Source organism: Artemia sp. Qi Xiang Cuo, chromosome 17 (assembly GCF_049724085.1).
Source record: "Artemia sp. Qi Xiang Cuo chromosome 17, ASM4972408v1, whole genome shotgun sequence".
Classification (NCBI taxonomy): domain Eukaryota; kingdom Metazoa; phylum Arthropoda; class Branchiopoda; order Anostraca; family Artemiidae; genus Artemia; species Artemia sp. Qi Xiang Cuo.
This window is the reverse complement of record NC_142810.1, coordinates 56,161,139-56,178,678: the sequence shown is the minus strand read 5'-3', so window position 1 is coordinate 56,178,678 and position 17,540 is coordinate 56,161,139. Positions and strand designations below refer to the sequence as shown.

Sequence of the window (17,540 nt, the reverse complement as noted above, 5' to 3'; positions counted from 1 at the left end):
TTGGCTAAAAAAGAAATTCATGTGAGTGACGCCATTCTTAGAACATAAATTATGATCAAAATCATAAATTATTACGGCTGAATCTGTAATATAGGGATCCAGCCGTATTTATCTTCCTCGAAGATCGGTAAAAGGCTTAAAACTGAATTGTCACCAAAAACGATTATTATATTCAGAAAGAACATAGAAACAGGACATCGAGTGGTATGCTCAGTTTATTCGTAGGCCATCTATGTTAATTATTGAATATTTACAACCTTTTCCCTCATTTTTAGCCATATAAAACGTTTAAAAACAACAAATCTTACTTCATCATATGTACAACAATTACAGTTGACATTCCAACTAAAAATTCGCTGTACTTTACCCCCCCCCCCATGTAAAAATATATAGCCCAAATTTTATATTTCCCATGGGTTTTCTGGCGCTCGATTTCGTGACAGTCACTTCAATTTATGGATAAACCAGTTTAACCAAGAGTGACGCTAACAGAGGCATATAAGCGGTATCTAAAATAAGGGAAAAGGATATCATCTTTGAAGGTCTGTTATGGCTTAAAACTGAATTTGCGATTAAAGTAATTGTTATATTCAGTGCATAAAAAAGAAATTGAGTGGTATGTTCACTTTATTTCTAGGTCAGTAATTTAAACTGCTCCATATTTACCAAGATTGATAATTTGTGGCTTGACTTGGTTTAAACTTATGAAAACCTTGGACTATTTTTTTTTTTTACCAAAAGCTATTACTTGGTGTGTAAACAAGAAGAGTGCGATAGTTTCACAGCTCACTGGTTCAGGTGTAGCAGCAATATATTGCTTCTGATTGGTTGGGACTCTTGATTGAAATGAGTAAATCTTGATTATGTGAAAAAATTAATTATGTTCTAAGGTCCATACTGTAAGCCAAGTTCAAATTATACTTGCTCCTTCCCTACAAGCAGCCTTTCAACAAAAAGAAAGGAAAGTGGACTTTTTTAAATCAGTAACATTGCGTCGCCTGAAAGCGGTTTTGCCGAATCTGTTTTTCCAAAAACGGGAGAAAAACGAGTTTGAAAATTTTGACATTTGTATATCAGAATCGGCAATAGCTAGAGCATTAATTTTTGTTTCAAAATTAAGAAGAAAATCGCTTATATTGTTGTGCTTATTTTTATTAGCCAAAGGTGAGCCTTTCCTGAGATAAAACGGAATGAATATCAGTTTTGGCAAAACCACCTCAAAATTTCGGAACATAGGTAAGATATGGCAAAAAACGAAGATATAATCCACCTGTATAGCCCGAAATTTCGCTAAGAAAAGGTTGGCTCATTGCAGTTGAGACACTCATACACATTCAAAAAGGAAAGTGTAGAGACATCAGAAATGTGCTCAAAAATCATTTTTCCGAAAAGAGTAGGGGCTGCAAACCCCAGTTCTACATGGGAAACAGCCATAAACTTTTCAAAACAGTCAGCAAATTGTTGACCTAAAAATACCTTCCCACATCGATAATACTAGACTAACTGAGAATTAATATTAATTTCCAAAGAGGCAAAAACGAATTTACTGAGATAAGAAGAATATATTGAAGAAAATCTACACCCACAAACCAAGATAGAACCAAGCATATTAGATTTCTTCCCAATCATTTATGGAGACCTTCCTCCTCATTCAGTTCAATAAGAGGCTAAAGCTACAATCAAATTCTTGAAACAAGGCAAAACAAATGCACCAGATAGTGCAACTTCGAAACTTATAAATGGAGCCCAAATATGTTATTGGCCTCTTCTGCGACATCAAATAAGGCAAATAGTCAAATCAACATGCACAAAAAACAACAATATGATAAATACCTGCCCAAAGCCTCGCAAAACACCAAACAAGGAATATGATGAATGTTCTTCTTCAGAGAATTCAAACTTTTATAACCTCTGTATTTGGTAAATATCAACCTAACTTTCCACCAGGCCGCTTGACTATTGACCAGTCAATCACTGTAAGACAGCTAATCGAGCGAATCAGAGAGTTCAAAACGGATCTATACTAACTTTTTTTTTTTGCTTTCGACATAGTCTGGAGTAAAAGCTTATGAGATATTCTTAAGCATTGTGGTGTCCCAGATGTCATATTTCTATAATATAGATGTCACCCATCAGCAAATACATACAAAGGTTATTTCAAATATAATCTTCCAAATGAAGGGACAATATGGGATGAATCCCTCTTTCGCATTGATTTGTTGGATCTTTCATGGAAAAACCCCTTCTTTCTGACCTTAGGTCCCTCTACCCCAGCGAAAAGGATTAGTAATATCCTCGTCTCTAATAGCTGGAGCACAACTAGGCAGTAGTGTATCATTGTTGGCACTACAATATGCAAAAATTGATATTAATTGTTGATTTTGAATCGAATGCTTATGTTTAGGGGCGAATTCGGAATCTCAAAGCTGTATCGCCTATGGAACCTGATTACAAAAGTATATTCTGTACAGTTTTGAGGCAATTGGAAGTTCTAATATTGTTTTTCGACAATATTTTAGCGTTATTTAGGAGCTCTCTCAATATTCTCTTACCGCAAATTTGATACGATCAATCAGCTTAAAAACAAATCAAACAACCAAAAGAAAAAAAAAACGCTCATTACCTTGGGTGGTTTGAAAATTAAAACTACCCTAGCTCCAATTTCGGAGACAACACTGCCTTTCCATGACGATAAATAAAAGTTCGAATAGGGATAAATCCTTTTATTAGACAATGACAATAGCATTCACAACATATAAGGATATATTTGAATTGTAGCATACCTCTATTTTTATAACCTGATATATTTTGGAATGCTCAATTTTATATAAATTTAATATATGGATGTTTTTTGAAGAAGTTTTTTTTTTTAAGAAAAGGGTAGGTGATATTAAATAAATTATGAGATATTGTTAAAGAAAATTTGAAAGTCACCGAGAGGAGAGGAGGTGGGAATTAAAAAAAAAAAAAAAAAAAAAAAAAAAAAAAAAAAACATACAAGGATATTTTGTAAATGTTCTTATCACTGTCTAATAAAAGGATTTCCCCTATTCGAACTTTATTTAGCTCCAATTGCTGGATTCCTATTCTTAATTAGTTTTTACTTCCAGCGTTGTCACTATTCTAAGAAGTATATCAACTGATTATAGCAATGAAAAAGGGGCATCGTTGTCTCTTTAGAAATTATAAATTCCATGTTCCTCAAATTGTTTCCTCTTGTTTGTCTTTTGAATTGAGAAAAATAACCAGAAAACCACCCAGATCGAATTCTGTGAAATAAAAAATGCACCGAATTCGATTCTGTGTTCTTTCAAGACATTCTGGACGGTTAGAATATACAGATCGAAGCATGATCAGTTTCTATTCTCCATCGCAATTTTTGAAAAAGCGAGGTCTTTCTGCGTTGAATAGCTTTCGGTGGGGTAGAGCTGTTCAGCTCATGGTATTTTTCTTTTTACATTTAGCAAGAAAAGGTTGGACAGCTTTAATCAAGCCTCATGCACAGTGACTAAAGTATTATAAAAGAATCTTAAAATGTCTTTCATAAACATAAATCATTACACTTTAAATCTATATAGAGACACAAGAACTACCTAAAGCCAGGCTCTTATATGCAAAATTACTTTTGGGTAAGAACGTCTATACTATTTTTCTAATGTTTAGAAACTTTGTCCAGGATTCACTTAAAAACATTTCATATTATAAGGCACATAGACAGAAAGTTCCATTTCAAACATTTAGAGATAAAAGTTCTAATGAAACTTGGAAAAGGTTTTCTTTTACACACATATAGGTTCTAATATAAATGAATAAATAAATCTTAAAACGAGTGAAACTTAAACTGAGTATACAAATGAAGCTTGAAACGAACAAAAATCCCTACAAACAAGAGTTCTGGGTTTTGCCTCCTTCTCTCAAAGTAAAAGTTCAAAACCTACTGCTTCGCTGGCGCTTTACTGAAATGTTCCTGTTGAAAACAAGGAGACGAGACAAAGCTATCAAAGCTAGAAGTAAGTGGCAAAGCAAAAAGCATGCATGAAACTGAAAAAAAAAGATAGTAAGAACTACATTTGTGTTTTGAGTTGTTTGACTGTTACTAAAAATACCATAAAAACCATTGTTCAGGCTAACTTCAGTTACCCGGCCCCATTAATCCGTCTCACAACTGTTTTCATGATAGATATTTAAGAGACAATAGAAACTCAAGGGTCACACTGCCCCTAGTCATTACCATAATCAACTGATGTACTTCTTAGAATAGCGATACAACTGGAAAGAAAGAAATATCAAATTAGAATAGGAATCCAGCAATTTAAGTTAAATAAAAGTTAGAATAGGAATAAATTTTTTAATTCGGCCGTGATAATAATATTCACAAAATATCCAGCATATTTCATGAATGTTATTATCACCGTCTGATAAAAGGATTTATCCCTATTCAAAGTTTTGTTTTTGTCATGGAAAGGTAGTGCGGTCTTTCAAATTGAAGCTAGGGGGGTTTTAGTTTTCAAGCTACCCATGGTAGTAAGCGTTATTTTTTAAGCGGTTTATTCAACCGGCTCTTTTTTCTCAATGGCGATGCGGCAGAGGATATAAACACTTATAAAACAATTGAGAGCGTTCAGTTTGGTCAAATCCATTTTGGAGGCAAATAAATGAACTTGGTTCATTTCCCATTATCTATTAAAATCCATAATTTTCTTTCTTGTCCTTGGGACATTTTTCAGCTGTAATTTCTAGTGATATTTGTAGCGATGTTTTTGTCCACTCTGTTCATTTCTTCTGTGTGCTTTATTTTTGTGAAGTAATTTTCAACTTAAAAAAAAAAAATCTTAAATGACTAAAAATAAATACTATTAAAATTTTCTAGCAAAAATTCCTAGACTCTCTTAATTTGTATGAATAATAATAAAAAAAAAAAAACAGTGATTGCAGGTTTGAAAGTATATAAACTAATTATAAAACAAATTTTTTTATGCTCTCACAATAGTCAGGAGCAATAAACTAAATGAACCCTGCAAAAAAATTGAGCATAAAAAATTAGAATTTAATGTTATGCAAACCCCAGGAAAAGAATGTCAATAACACTTTTTCATACCGAAATGATCAAATTCATACCGAATTTGACAAAACATAATTTTTAACAAAACATGTTTCAGTCGATCAGAAAAAAAGATACCCCTAAAATTTCTCAGTTCATTCACCCGTGTTAATAAAAATAAGATGTTTCTTTATATTATATAGGATTAAAGTTTATGCTTTTAATCAACTGCCAGTAGAAAGCAACCTGTTAGATAACACAAAACACAAAGAAAATAATGAAAACACATACAATAAGCTTATCAAAGACAGAACTGCAATAAAAATTAACAGAAAAACAACATTTCAGATAAAAAAAGAACAAAAGTGGAGACGAAGAAAGTTCATAGAGCATAGTTTCTATTCTTGAGCACACAGTGAAACTCAACTCCGAATATCTCCTTTCCTAAATAATACTTTAATGATAAAACGTTCGTTATGAAAGGTCTTTTGATCTTATATCTTAGCTGGAATCATTGTTTATCCTTGGAAGCAATCTTATAAAGAACGATCCCTAGCTCATAGAAACCTAAAGTTTAACTTGTTAAAAAAAAAAAACTTCCGGCTTGTTGAGAAATGAAATTTATTGGAATTTCAGAAAACAGCCTGAAGCCCCACAAAAATCTTGTCAATTCGAGAAGAAAATTGCTCCAGTAGAATCATCACAGTTGAACACCTTACTTAAGAGAATTACAGTAACCTATGTTGATTAACGAAAAAAGACACTTTTTCGCATGAGAAAAAGTGATGTCTCCTATTTTTGTAATGAAAATACAAAATGATAATACGTTCATACTAGATAATCATATTCATAGTTCAAATCCTCATGTACGATCTTAAAGAAGGGTTTACTTCTTGTGTGATTTTTCCTATGCTTAATAATGTGATCTGTCAAGCAATCCATATTTTTTTAAAATAATACTTTAAAAAGATTGCATATCTTTTATTTATGTGTTTATAAATATGCTTAGGTTTTGCATACATTTTAAAAACAGTTTTCTTATGGATTGCTGACAAAATTTTCATATAAGCACTTTTCTCTAACATGAATCTTTTGATAAATAATACGTGAAAATTTTTTGATAAATATATTACGCTCTTACAAATGACATACACAAAGGGATTTCCCTCAGTGTGGCTTCTTAGATAATTAAGATAACCCAGTGCGTGAAGTAAATTTCTTACATATATTCCGTTTGAAAGGTTTATCTCTAGTATGAGTTCTTGCATAACAAGAAGAGATGGCACTAGTAGTAAAACCTATGACAAGATATGCCAGCACTAGTAATAAAACTTTTCTTACAATATATCATACGAAAGGTCTTTTTTCCGGTATGAGATCTTTGATGATTGGATAAACTGGATGAACTTAAACATTTTTTACATATATCACATTCGAAAAGGTTTTATCTCATGTGAGTCTTTTGATGAATAGATAAATTAGAATTTGAAGTAAAACGTTTCTTACATATATCACATTCGAAAGGTTTTTCTCCAGTATGAGTTCTTTTGTGATAAATTAAACCGTAAGCTCCTGAATAACATTTCTTACATATATCACATTTGAAAGGTTTTTCTCCAGTATGAGTTCTCTGATGACGAGATAAATTGGAACTTGAAGTAAAACGTTTCTTACATACATCACATTCGAAAGGTTTTTCTCCTGTATGAGTTGTTCGGTGAGAAGATAAAGAGGAACTCCAGTCAAAACATTTCTTACAGATTTCACATTGAAAAGGTTTTTCTCCCGTATGAGTTCTCTGATGACGAGATAAACTGGCACTTGTAGTAAAACGGTTCTTACATATATCACATTCGAAAGGCGTTTCTCCAGTATGAGTTCTTTTGTGATAAAATAAACCGGAAGCTGCTGAATAACGTTTCTTACATAGATCACATTTGAAAGTTTTTTTTCCTGTATGAGTTGTTCGGTGATAAGATAAACAGGAACTGCTTGCAAAACATTTCTTACATATATCACATTGAAAAGGTTTTTCTCCCGTATGAGTTCTCTGATGACGAGATAAATTGGCACTTGAAGTAAAACGATTCTTACACATATCACATTCGAAAGGTTTTTTTCCAGTATGAGTTCTTCGGTGAGAAGATAAAGAAGAACTCCTTGCAAAACATTTCTTACAGATTTCACATTGAAAAGGTTTTTCTCCAGTATGAGATCTTTGATGAACAGATAGGTAAACTTTATGGCTGAATGTTTTGTCACATATGTTACATTCGAAAGGCTTTTCTCCAGTATGAGTTCTTTGATGAATAAATAGGTTGCCTTTGTGGCGGAATGTTTTGTCACATATATCACATTTGAAAGGTTTTTCTCCAGTATGAGTTCTTTTGTGATCAGATAAACTTTTACTTCTAGTAACACGTTTCTTATCGATATCACATTGAAAAGGTTTTTCTCCCGTACGAGTTCTCTGATGGTGAGATAAACTGACACTTATAGTAAAACGGTCTTTACACATATCACATTCGAAAGCTGTTTTTCTAGAATGAGAAACCTCCTGTTTTGCCAGATCTTTTTCTGCAAATACATGAATGTGACTTGGTAGCTCACTTTGACAGTTCAAATTTATTTCTTTTTTTGGACATATTCTCGCAAGACCTGGCATGCTAGGTAATCCATGTCCTTGTTTGCTCATATAATTATCAGACAACCCTGCAACAAGGAGAACTATAAAAATATAAAATTGTAATTTTTTTACAGACTTGTAATTTTTTTAAGCTCTAATTTAATTTACCATACAAATCATGATTTTTACATTTTTAGCTGTACATGGTTATTATAAAATGAATTTTAATGACTCTTAACTCCCTATTTATTTCTTGGCTGACTCGCAAAAAAGTAACAAACATTCATATAAACAAATTTTTGACGCATTTTAAGTTTCTTATATAAAAAAAAACAAAAAAAATAATTATGGGTATGCCCCTGGTCAGGTACGCACTTTAATCATATATTATCTCTATTAACAATTAGGTCGTCAGCACTTCCTTTCCAAAGTGGAAACTTGCTTTTACTCTCCGTTTTTAAAATTGTCCTTTGTTTCCTTACAATCCTGTTTCATTGTCTTTCTTTTTTTTATGCATTTTCACGAAGCAATAATGATATTCGTGAGTCAGAGTGAAGCCAAATAACTTCGGGTTTTTTACCCATTGTTGTGTGTACTCATTGTTTCCACGTCAGATCTTTGAGTCAGTGAAATGACTTAAAGCTTTATTTAATTCATTATAGCCACTTTGAGTCATTATTTTGAAAACACTTTAAATCCTTTATTCCTTTTTTACGTAATAATTCAGAACCATGGTCATACATCAGTTTACTTATGGGTGGATTGATCTAAAAAATAAAAACATTGTTGTACTGTAATGTCCATGAACTATATTAACCCCCTACCTTTATCAATTAACGTAGTTTCTTCAAATACTAATTGGCACAAAAATAAAATGTGAATCAAGTCTCAAAGAACTGCATTAACTATAAGAACACCTATAGCATATCAACTTTAAAGTAAGTATTGTGCAGTATGCAACAATTGTGGAAATCCTGAATAAAAACAATTTTTATCTCTGTCTTATGAAGCCAAAGTTTGCAGGTGGTTTCTTTCTGATTGTTCTTTTAGAAGAATCATTAAAAAATCATTTAAAAAGATTATGCAGTGGTGCGATATTATCGAGCGTAACCCATTTTCAAATATCTACAGGCATTATTTAAAGTCCCGTTTTTATTTGATTTGACTTTACATGACTTGATTTCACTTTATATGGCTTGATTTTGACTTGAACAACCTATTAGATATGGCTTACCCCAGGGAACATCCTTAGTCCACTTCTGTTTAATCTATATGTTTCTGAGTTTCATTTACAGCAGGCATTGTTTTGGCATTATGCTGATGACCTAATAATATAAAAGTCAGGTAGAAATGTCATTTAATTGGTCCGAGATCTTTAACAAGATGTCCACATAATCTCTTGCTTCTCAGAAGCATTAGATTTGTCTATTTCCACTTCTAAACCAAAGCCATCCTATTTACTAAACAAAAACATACAAAGTATTGTTTTGAATAGCTCTCTTATAGATTAGGAATTTTCAATGAAGTTGTTGGGAATTGTTTTTGATTGCAAACTTAGACGGCACAATCACATAAAATGACAAAGGAACAATATTTTTGAGAAACTGGCTCTACTAAAACTCCTTGCTAATTCTAAATTGTTCATCAACTATAAAAATCATTGGTTTTTATAAGGTTTATGAAAGAGAAAAAATGGAACATGGCATTCAGTATTTTGCCAATAGTTACAATAATATATATTTATGTAGTAAAAATGTTATAATATTGTTTACAATAATTACAAAACACTGCAGTTCGAAATGCTATGGGGTTTCATATGCATACCAAAATTACTAAAATGAGAAACCTGTCAGGAATCACCCCACTGCAGGAGAGAACTCTTCTTCTGAAAAGATGGCAATCACCAGAGTACAAGGATATGCTAGTTAACAATTTGTATACCAGAAAGCCTTTGATAAACCACAGTCCATGTTTCTGTATCATCTTACCGGAATCTTCATCTAAAGGAGTTTTTGGAGTTGACTTCTCAGTTGATGGGTACTTTCCTCTTTGTACATTCTCCATAATGGGGGATGGTTCCTTCTCCATAATGTGGGATGGTTCATTCTCCATAATGTGAGATGGCTCATTCTCCATAATGGGAGATGGCTCCCGTTGAGTGGCATACGAGCATGCTGCTACTGTATAAATAATGCTATTCAGCCCAGGAAGTTACGACAATCTTTGAACATTGTGTGAATATCTTTTTCCCAATTATATGGATGTTTATACTGAGGGTTCTGTTAGATTCAAAAGCTGGTGCAGCTGCCTGTATCCCAGACCCAGACCTAGACCTGAATATTTTTACCCCTTTTGATTAATTCATCAGTACGTCCACTTCGCAACTCGCAATAGATGCCTTAACTGGTCTGGAGACCTCTTCAGAGAACATCCTTTTCCTGACAGATTCTCTTTTATCAATTCATCTTCTAAGCCAAATCAAAACCTGAAAGGTATACACCAAAAGATCGGATATCTGTTTTCAAAGAGATTTTCATTGAATTTCATCATATTTCTAAATATAGAAAATTCAAATATAAAGAAATGGCGGATAATCATGCAAATAAGGCAGCAAATATCCCTCCCCACAGAAATTTGAGGACTGCAAATTTTGGAGAGGTTGTGGGAGCTCAAGCAAAAATTGACCACCTTAGTTTTGTGCATTCTCCTTTAAAATCTAAGAATTTTAATCTTTTTTATAAGCTAATATCCTTTAATACTTTATTATAAGCTAAATACTGGAACTATTTTACTTAAAGCTTTTTAAATGGAGAATCCACTTCACCCTCCTTATCCATAAATTGGAATCAAACATTGGTAAAGGTTCACCATATTCTCTTTGAATGTAATCCAATGGACCAATATTCTAGGAGGCTGAGAAATGAAAGCCATCATGTGCATATCCCTATATAATTTGATGCCGTTATTGATTGTTCCATTTCGTATGATTTGGAAGCCACAATTTACAGGTTGATAATAATGATCCTAAAAAGATGCCATTTTTATTAGCATAATGTTGATTGTTATCAGCTTGCAGATATTTTTGGAATATATTTAGGATTGTTGAAAAATCAGTGAAAGCATTCCAGCAAATTCAAAGAGGTGAATGAGTCCCTTTCTAGAATGAGACCTTGTAAACATATGGAAAAAGATTTTCAAAATCACCCTTGACAATTGAGCCCCGTGTAAATTAACCCCTTCTTTGGAGACAGTGTTGCATTAAAATCAAGAAAAATTAAGGGGTTTCTAGAAGAGAATGAGTAAACTATGGAGTTTTTACATATCCATATTGTGAAGGCATATTATCTTTAATCCGTGTAGATAAATTCAAGCTAAATCCATATTTTGTAAATTGTAAAAGAGCTCTAATGAGTCCACATAGGGAGAAACACGTTCCAAATAAAATTTAGTTTGTCGTTTATTCAAGGGTTTAATTGGAATACAATATTTTATGTCCTAATAATGAAAACCAACAGAGATTATTATTTATTAAACATTTTGTTTTTTAAATGCAACTAATCGAATCAGCTGATACCTATCTTTCCCGCCTGCAATAGATACCTATCTTTCCCGCTTGACCACAACTTCAACGAAAGTTTTAGATAAACCTTCTCAATTCGGACACTCAAAAATACAGCAGAAGATCAGCATATCTGAAGCATACCTTCGTCCTCGTCAGTGTTCAACTCCAGTTTAATAGGGTCAGCATTATGATTACAATCTCCAGAGATGCCAGTAGAAATAGAAAAATGTTTGGCTTCTTGTTTCATTAATAGCATAGGATGTGTACTTCCAAATATATCCTTAACATCATTTGAGGATACATCTTCATCTTCTACAAAAAAAGAAATAAAAATCTAATAAAAACACAGAAAACAAAATTAGTCGGCTGGCACATAATTTTTATATGGTAGTTCGATGATGAGTACAGGTAAAATGATCCTCTCAGTATCTAGACACTTCGTAAATACATACAAAACAGGAAGAGCATCAGATTGGAAAAGAAACTATATTATGATGATAATGGCCAATTATCGCAGGCTCTGTCAAAAGTTTTTTCATTAAGGTTGAACCAATAGCTGCTTCCTAGTGAAGATCCAACGACCTATAGTAACAGAAAGCTTAAGAATTATTTAGAAAAAACTGGCTAATTAGAAAAATATGGGATTTTTAGCTGATTGGGGATTCACCACTCAGGTGACGATGCAGTGGCAAAACAGTTGACTATTATTTTGGGTTATGTTAACAGTAAAAGTTTATAAAGAAAACATATTTATGAGAATTAAAAGAAAAAGTTTGGATTTTTTTGGTTGGAGGTTTACAATCTTCAGTCTTGAACATCAGATTCTTTTAGAGGGTGAAAACTAAAATACAAATTCTGAGAAAAACAGCGAAATGAAAAACGTGAAAGCAATTTTGAGACAAGCCTATTGCTGTAACTTACGCCGAAAAGAAAATATATTTATGTAATTAGGTTCATTCGTTTCCAATCTATCCATTCACTCTGTCAAAATTATGATATCACTTAGTCTTTTTCCTCGGGCAAGATCTAGACTGGGGCTGTTCAACCTATTGCACGCGGGCCGCACTGCGGTCTACCTGGGATTTATATGCGGTCCACTAGTCACTTTCACTTGGGCCATTGACAATACAGGCCATTATAATATAAGGTTGATCATCACTGGTCTAGACTTTCGTTCAAAATAGGGAGATTGATCTTGCTTCAAGATTTTCAGCCAATTTTCTATCTAGAAAACCACGCATACCATATTTACAAATTGTACTTTGAAGATTGATGAATTTAAACTTTAGCTAAAAAATTATATCATGTTGTCGTCTAATATTATAACATTGAATCGTAAGAGAGCTATAAATACACTAGGCGTTTGTAGTCCGTCTTGATTTATCCCTCTCCTAGTAGCCAACAATGAAGGGAATTTAAAAAAAAAAAATTTTTATCAAAACCTTTACTTTTTAGCATTGGGTATTTCTTGACTAGAGAAAAAATCCAATCCAACAGTTCGTGGTAACGAACTGTAAGTAAGGAGCAACCCGGCTCAATGGTAAACAAAACTCTAAAAAACGGCATTTTGGTACCAATAGATACATCAAAAGAATCAGATTTTAATTCTGATTTCAAATATATAAGTTTCATCAAGTGTATTTTTACCCATCAAAATTTACGCGCCTGAGAATTTTGGCTGATTTTCGAAAAAAGGGGGAAAGACCCCCTAAAAGTTATAGAACCTTAATGAAATTCACACCATCATATTCAGCGTATCAGAGAACCCTACTGTAGAGATTTCAAGCTCCTATCTACAAAAATGTGGAATTTCGGATTTTTTGCCAGAAGAAAGATCATGGGTGTTTATTTGTTTGTTTGTTTTTGTTTTTTTTTCTTTTCCCCAGGGGTAATCGTATTGACCCAGTGCTCCTAGAATATCGTATGAGGGATCATTGGAACGGAAATTAAAAGTTCTAGTGCCCTTTTTAAGGTTAATCTCCTTCCCGCGGCGGGTGAACTTCTAGACCAGTGCGTCACAAGCCACCCGCCTCGTACGTCACTACGCTCACTAATGTTTTGGCATTATCAGATGCGTGCGTGGTGCGTCAGATGTCAATCATGTAAATTCACCCTTTGGGCTATAAAAGGACAGAGCGAGGTAGCAACAGAAAGCTCTGCGAGAAGTGTATTAGGTACGAGAAAAAGTACAATTGCAGAAATAAGCGTTGTCAGTGCTTTACATGAACTCCTATTCAGAAGACAATCTGAAGAAATACAGAGAAATGAAGAGAAATACTGATAATAATAGAATGATTTATTTTGTAATCGTCTAAGTTCGAAAGGGCGCTCTGTACTCATGGCTCACTATGTGATCCCTTCAATAGCCCCACCTCAGTTTATTGGGAAGCATCTGTCCCGGACTGTACCCAGATTTTTTCCTCCGAGGATGCTAACGATATTTTATTTGTGTCGCGAAGCGATACTTCGATTTCATACGGTTTTTTTTCTGGATGTGACGCTCAATACTCCGAGATGGTTAGAGATACGATAATATTTCTTCTCTTCGAAATGGCAGAGCTAGAAATAGAAAAGTGCAAATTTGTGAAACCGCTTATGAGAACAACTTTGACTAAGAATAATTGACTAGTGGACGAAATTCAAGATTATTCGAGGTCCGGATAAGCAGGGTTGCCAACCAACCGAGGCTCCAGAGAGGGAAGTAACCCGAAAAGAGTGATTTTGGGTGAAAAAGAGTGACATCATAAAACGAAATCAGAAATAAGGATTCTTTGTCTCTACAGACAGGTCTAGTCAATCTAACCTCGTTTCGTAGTTTATATGCATCACTGTAATTTCTCAAAGATAGGTCTAACATGCTTCCTGACTGTTTGAACGCCCTTCGACTACGCTTCTTCGCTACAGATGAGTCTTTCTAAGGGGCTAAAGACACAATTTTTGCGCTGGGTAGGTATTTTGGCGAGTCCAATGTGGCCAATTGGGGTATTGTCTGGTGAGAAAGTGGACATAGCTCAGTTGCTTTTGACATAAAACGATTACCCAAATAGCGAGAATAGAAGTTCTAATAAAATACGAAAGAAATCGAGCAAGTTGAATCAACGATTTCTACAGCAACAGGGGCTCAAACCTCGTTTACGCAAAAATACAGAGCCTACACAAAGGCACTAAGCAAACGTTATATATTGGTTATATTTATACTTCCAAGAACGAATCCAATTCGACTACATGATAATATAATACGAAATAACCAGTCGCGTTTACGAAGTCACCACTTGTCATTCACTTTCATCGTCAGACCAGTCGATTTCACTCAAGTCTAAACTATCAGAATCGCTCCAGTGTCCTGCTTCCATATTCTTCCTCTTTGGCTTGAGAACGCGCATCTTTTTTGCAATAACTGGCTCCGTGTTCTCTTTACGCTTCAAACCTGGACGGTCTGCAGGTCTGCTAGACTTATCTTTTGCTTCCGAATTATTGTTGTTTATTTTGGGGTGGGGGGGATGGGGGGAGGATCCAGTCACTGCCAAATATTGTTTTATCCTCGACCTCCATTTCTTGTTGTTTTTTTTTGCAAAAGATTATACGAAGTGGAGAAACCTATATCTCTTCTACAGGCACGTACGCAGGGGGGGTGGGTTTGTGGAGATTCGGGTCTCTTTTAAATCTGAATTTTTTCAATTTTGTAAGACTTTATTCAAATTTTCAAAAAAATTATGAAAATAATTTCCACCTCTGAAAAAATTTCCATGCGTTTCCCTGTCCTCCCGCTATTTGCCAAGAACGTGTTTGGTCCCTGAGTTCAAGATTCAAGAGCACCCGTATTTGCCTATTCCAGCCAAAAGTCAATAATAATTATTGTTTTTTTACGACTTTTCTAAGCTATTTAGCGGCAAAAACACTGAATAGATAAAAAAAAATATGAAATACAATAAGAAAAACATCAAAAGACAAACTAAAATATTGAGCCTAAACAGAAATATAGAGCCTATACAAAGGCACTAAGCAAACATTATATATTGGTTATATTTATACTTCCAAGAACCAATCCAATCCGACTACATGATAATATAACACAAAATAACCAGTCGCGTTTACGAAGTCACCACTTGTCATTCACTTTCATCGTCAGACCAGTCGATTTAACAAAATTATAAACAATAAGAAAAGCTACATTGTTCTGCTTCCATATTATTACTCTTCTGCTTGAGAACGCGCCTCGTTTTTGCAATAACTGGCTCCGTGTTCTCTTTACGCTTCAAACCTGGACGGTCTGCAGGCCCGCTAGACTAATTTTTTAAAGCAGCTAGAACTGATGGTGGTTCTCTAATTGACATGCTTCTTAAAATTCTTGAATCTAGGATTTCTGGTAGCAAGCATTCATTCTAAAACTGATCAAGTTTAGGCAATATCCTAAATCAGTATTCCCTCGATTATGGAACAACCACCACTTCCCAGTCGTGCTCGTTGTGGAATACGACTAAACGGCATTCGTCGCGATTTGCGATCTCGAGCTGTGTGTGATTTCCCAACACATGGTCGGGGCCTCTCCGTAACAGCTGTTTAAGCTTCCCAGCAGCCCCGCTATCCTCTGAGTTTTTCTTTATGCTGCCACGTAAGTTGTTGGTAAGTTTCTAAATGACATTAGTTGTTAAGAATTTTGCATGTAAACCCCTGTTCCCCTTGGCCAAGTTATGAAGGTACGAAGTGTAATTTTTTGTTATGTGATTCGCACATTCTTCTTTCTGGATGAGATCCATATGAAACACTGTTTCAGTTCGAAATAGACGCTAGAGTCCCCATCTCCGATGTAGCGCAAGTACTGTAGGTTATGCATGTCTTCGCTCGCACGGAAACCTTCGACAAGAATTTCAGTTTCCATGCTTTTTGAAAGCCCCTTATAGTTCATAAAATAGAGGTGTAGTAAATAATTGAGACAAAAACCTTGTAAAGTAGTAAAAAATCATATCAAGTTAAGTGTTAGTGATTGTTACTAGGGGTGGATTGTCACTAGTGATAAATCACTAGGGGTAGCAACCCTGAAAGAAAAGGGATTTTTGGGAAACCAGTTTTTATTTAAGAGACAGATTTTGGGGAAAATCCCCAAAAATTTTGGGATAGTGGAAACATTTGTATTTTCAGACAAAATCTGCCAAAAAATTTTACTAGACTTTAAAAAACTGCCAAGTAGCATTGTTACTATGCTACCCTACTTTTTGCATGGCAAGCACAACTTGTGTTTTGACAGCTTTTCTTTGAGAAAAATTATTTTTATATGTAAGAATGGCATTTTCATACAAAATCTGCCAACAAATTTGAAACCGCCAAATAGCATTGCTACTTTGCCACCCCACTTTTTACACGGTGGAATACAACCCCCCAGGACCCGGGGGCAGGCGTTGTAATTTATTTCCATATGGCATATATGGTTCTTATGAAAGGGATGCCCGTATAAACTTCAGAGGACTCATTTGATTGGAAACTGAAAGTTCAAGTTCACATATTAAGAGTCAAATGAGATCCGAGGGCAACTACCCCCTCCAAGCCTTTTATCCCAAAACCCATCCGATAAAAATTTGGAGATAGCCATTTTGTTGAAAATAGTTCAAAGGTCAGATAAGAAAAATTCCGGTGTCAACGTAACCCCCAGGACCTGGGAGCACTCTTTGTAAATGGTGCTCTAGGGCACATATGGTTCTTATGGAAGGGATGATCCTATAAACTACGAAGAGGGCTCATTTGATTGGAAATTGTAAGTTCTAGATCACTTTTTAAGATTCAAAAGAGATCCAAGGGCAACTACCCCCCCCCTAACCCTTTTTACCCCAAACCCATCTGGTACAAACTTTGACGTAGTCATTTTTTTAAATAGATCAAACATCAGATAACAAAACCTGCGGGGTCGACAGACCCCCCAGAAGGCGGGGACTAGTGTTCGAAGTTAAGTCCCGGAGGCGTATAAGGTTTTTATGTAAAAGGTGGTAGAATAAACTTCGAAGGTAGCTCATTTGATTAGAAATTGTAAGTTCTAGTTACCTTTTCAGGAGCCATCAAAAGTGATCGAAGGGTATCATGCGTTTTTCTCCAAATACATCCGATAAAAATTTTGAGATACCTATTTTGTTCAGAATACTCCAAAATTCAAATTGATATAAAGTAGGGGTTGATAAATCCTCCATAGCAACCGAGACAGAAATTATAACTTATGTAAGTTGTTAGTTCTTAAGAATAAAAAGTGATCAAAAAGTAACAAGCCCCCCTCCCCCCTGTGCCTTTTTTCTTTAAATACATCTTATCAAAATTTTGAAATAGCC

General features: G+C 34.4%; 1 protein-coding gene across 1 annotated transcript in view; it reads right to left on the bottom strand.

Moving 5' to 3' along the window:
* Window positions 1-5,141: 5,141 nt before the first annotated feature.
* Window positions 5,142-17,540, bottom strand: part of LOC148942385 (uncharacterized) — a 101,405-nt gene continuing 89,006 nt past the window's right edge. Inside the window, exons 8-9 of the mRNA XM_089103047.1 lie at window positions 11,371-11,541; window positions 5,142-7,768 (exon numbers count right to left, since the gene is read on the bottom strand). Of these exons, the coding sequence (XP_088959173.1) occupies window positions 6,486-7,768; window positions 11,371-11,541 (1,454 nt within the window). The 3' untranslated portion in view covers window positions 5,142-6,485. The remainder of the gene's footprint in view (window positions 7,769-11,370; window positions 11,542-17,540) is intronic.